This window comes from Salvelinus sp. IW2-2015, unplaced genomic scaffold, assembly GCF_002910315.2.
Source record: "Salvelinus sp. IW2-2015 unplaced genomic scaffold, ASM291031v2 Un_scaffold2920, whole genome shotgun sequence".
NCBI lineage: Eukaryota > Metazoa > Chordata > Actinopteri > Salmoniformes > Salmonidae > Salvelinus > Salvelinus sp. IW2-2015.
The window spans coordinates 11315-13847 of NW_019944217.1; the positions used below are offsets into that span (position 1 = coordinate 11315).

The window sequence follows — 2533 nt, forward strand, 5'->3', positions numbered from 1 at the left end:
TATATACCTCAAATATTTCATTATTTTTACTTTACCCAAAATATCATGACATTAGTGATTATTCAAAATGTTACATTTGTGAACAGCATGTGTCAAACCCCTTGAGACAACGGGGAGGTGTTATTGAGGTGCTTTGTGTCTGTCTCCAATGTAAAAAACAAGTATTGACTTCACACAAAATTACTTCTTTACTTATTTTATGTTTAAGGAAGTGTGTAGGTCACATTCTTGTATCATACAGCTATGAAGGTTATATATTTAGAACCACCTGCTTGATGGGAATCCAGTGATGTCTGTGTCTTGAGTGTGATAGAACTGTGTTTTGGTTCTTACTTCTAAAACAGAATAAGTAATGTAATATATTACCAGGAAGCTCTTCAACATGATTTGTTTTAAAATCACACAAAGATTGTTTTAAATGATGAAATTGTTGAAAGCTGGCCTCAGGTTATTGGGGATCTGATTTGGATTACGATTAAACCTCATAGCAAGGCGGTTTTATCATGTGGAGGTTTCATTCAGGTCTCTCTTTAAATAAACACTGTCTTTGGCAGGAGAAAAACCAAAGTCGGAGGAACCAGAGATGTCCAAACCAGCAAGACGACACCTCTGCTCTCAGTGTGGAAAGAGTTTTATCAAGTTAGGAAGCCTGAAAGCTCATGAGCGAATACACACGGGGGAGAAGCCTTACCATTGCTCCCATTGTGGAAAGAGTTTTAGCCAGTTAGGAAGCCTGAAAGCTCATGGCCGAATACACACAGGGGAGAAGCCTTACCACTGCTCACATTGTGGAAAGAGTTTTAACCGGTTAGGAAGCCTAATTGCTCATGAGCGAATACACACAGGGGAGAAGCCTTACCATTGCGACCAGTGTGGAAAGAGTTTTAACAAGTTAGATAACATGAAATCTCATGAACAAATACACACAGGGGATAAGCCTTACCACTGCTCCCAGTGTGGAACTAAGTTTACCAAGTTAGGAAGCCTGAAAAGACATGAGAGGACACACACCAAAGCGAAGCCTTTCCATTGCGCCCTGTGTGGAACGAGTTTRAACCATTTAGGAAACCTGAAAAGACATGAGAGAATACACACAGGAGAGAAGCCTTTCSATTGCGCACAGTGTGGAAAGAGTTTTAGCTTGTTAGGAAACCTACAATCTCATGAGCGAATTCACACAGGGGAGAAGCCATACCATTGCACCCATTGTGGAAAGAGTTTTAACCAGTTAGGAAACATGAAATATCATGAGCGAAATACACACAGGGGAGAAGCCATACCATCGCGCTCTGTGTGGAAAAAGTTTAACGGAGTTAGGAAAGCTGAAAGCTCATGAGCGAATACACACAGGGAGTAGCCTTACAAATGTTACTTAAAAGGCATGTAAGAATCCACAGAAAAATAACTTATCCTAGTGTGTACACTGATATTTCATTGACTTTAAGTTCATCAGAGAACATACACAGTGCTCCCATTGTCTTATATTGTTGACTGAGAATGTGTTTACTTGTTTATACCATATGAAATMGAATTGTACAAAGTATACTCCAAAATATATTTGTATGTCTTTGTTAGAAATCATGAATTGAATATGGAGTATTTCAGTTTGAATATAGAGTAGATTAGATTCCATGTGTTTAAATGGTCCTTTTTTAAACTCTATGTGTGTGTTTATCTGGGTGTGTCATTCCTCCAGCACTACAGATAATCAAGTGATATTTGGATGTGATGCATTTTCTCCATTGTTCACATTTGCATCGTTTGCCCACTGATGATTTAATGAAATGAAAATGTTCACAGACTCGCCCACGGATTAAATAAAATAAATAAAGAATCTTGGTTTTACTTGGACTCCAGCAGATCCTTATTTTATAATATCCACCACAACTCGCCCACGGATTGCTGTTTCATAATTGTCTCAATGAAAAGTTCCTTGTTCGACTTTCCAGGGGACATTTAGAAGCTTCCCATTGGTTGAATAAACGTTGTTTCCACATTTCAACAAAATAATTCCATGTGATGATGTTAGATCAATGTAGAAAGCTGATTGGATTTGTAAAAAGCCATCAACATCAACATCAGCTATTTATATTTATTTTTCACCCAACTGGCAACCTAAATCCAATGACAGGTGACATTTTGTGTTTCACCCAACTTGCAACCTAAATCCAATGACAGGTGACATTTTGTGTAGATTTCATGTAGAATTCACTTTAGTTGACGAACCAAAGAAATGTAAATAGAAACTAGATGTTGAACTGACGTCTGTGCCCAGTGGGCTGGTTTGAATAAGTAGCAGGTGTTGGATCAATATCCACCTTAGTAGCTAAGTTTCTGTACAATTTGCCACAGATTTTCATGTGAATATTTTAAAATCTTTATAAAACTAAATACGCTTTTTCCCACCAAAAATGTTTCCATCAAATAGACAGCAAAGTCATTACAAAAATGACAAACAAACAACATGAAAAACTACAAGTAATCTAGTAAAACCATAGAATTCACAAGAGTATAACAAAATCATAAACAGCAA

General features: G+C 37.3%; 1 protein-coding gene across 1 annotated transcript; it reads left to right on the forward strand.

Moving 5' to 3' along the window:
• Nucleotides 1-241: 241 nt before the first annotated feature.
• On the forward strand, nucleotides 242-1845 carry LOC112074995 (zinc finger protein 79-like). The gene has a single exon (XM_024142052.2). It carries the CDS (start codon nucleotides 584-586, stop codon nucleotides 1334-1336), a length of 753 nt encoding a protein of 250 aa, XP_023997820.1. The 5' UTR covers nucleotides 242-583; the 3' UTR covers nucleotides 1337-1845.
• Nucleotides 1846-2533: the final 688 nt, after the last annotated feature.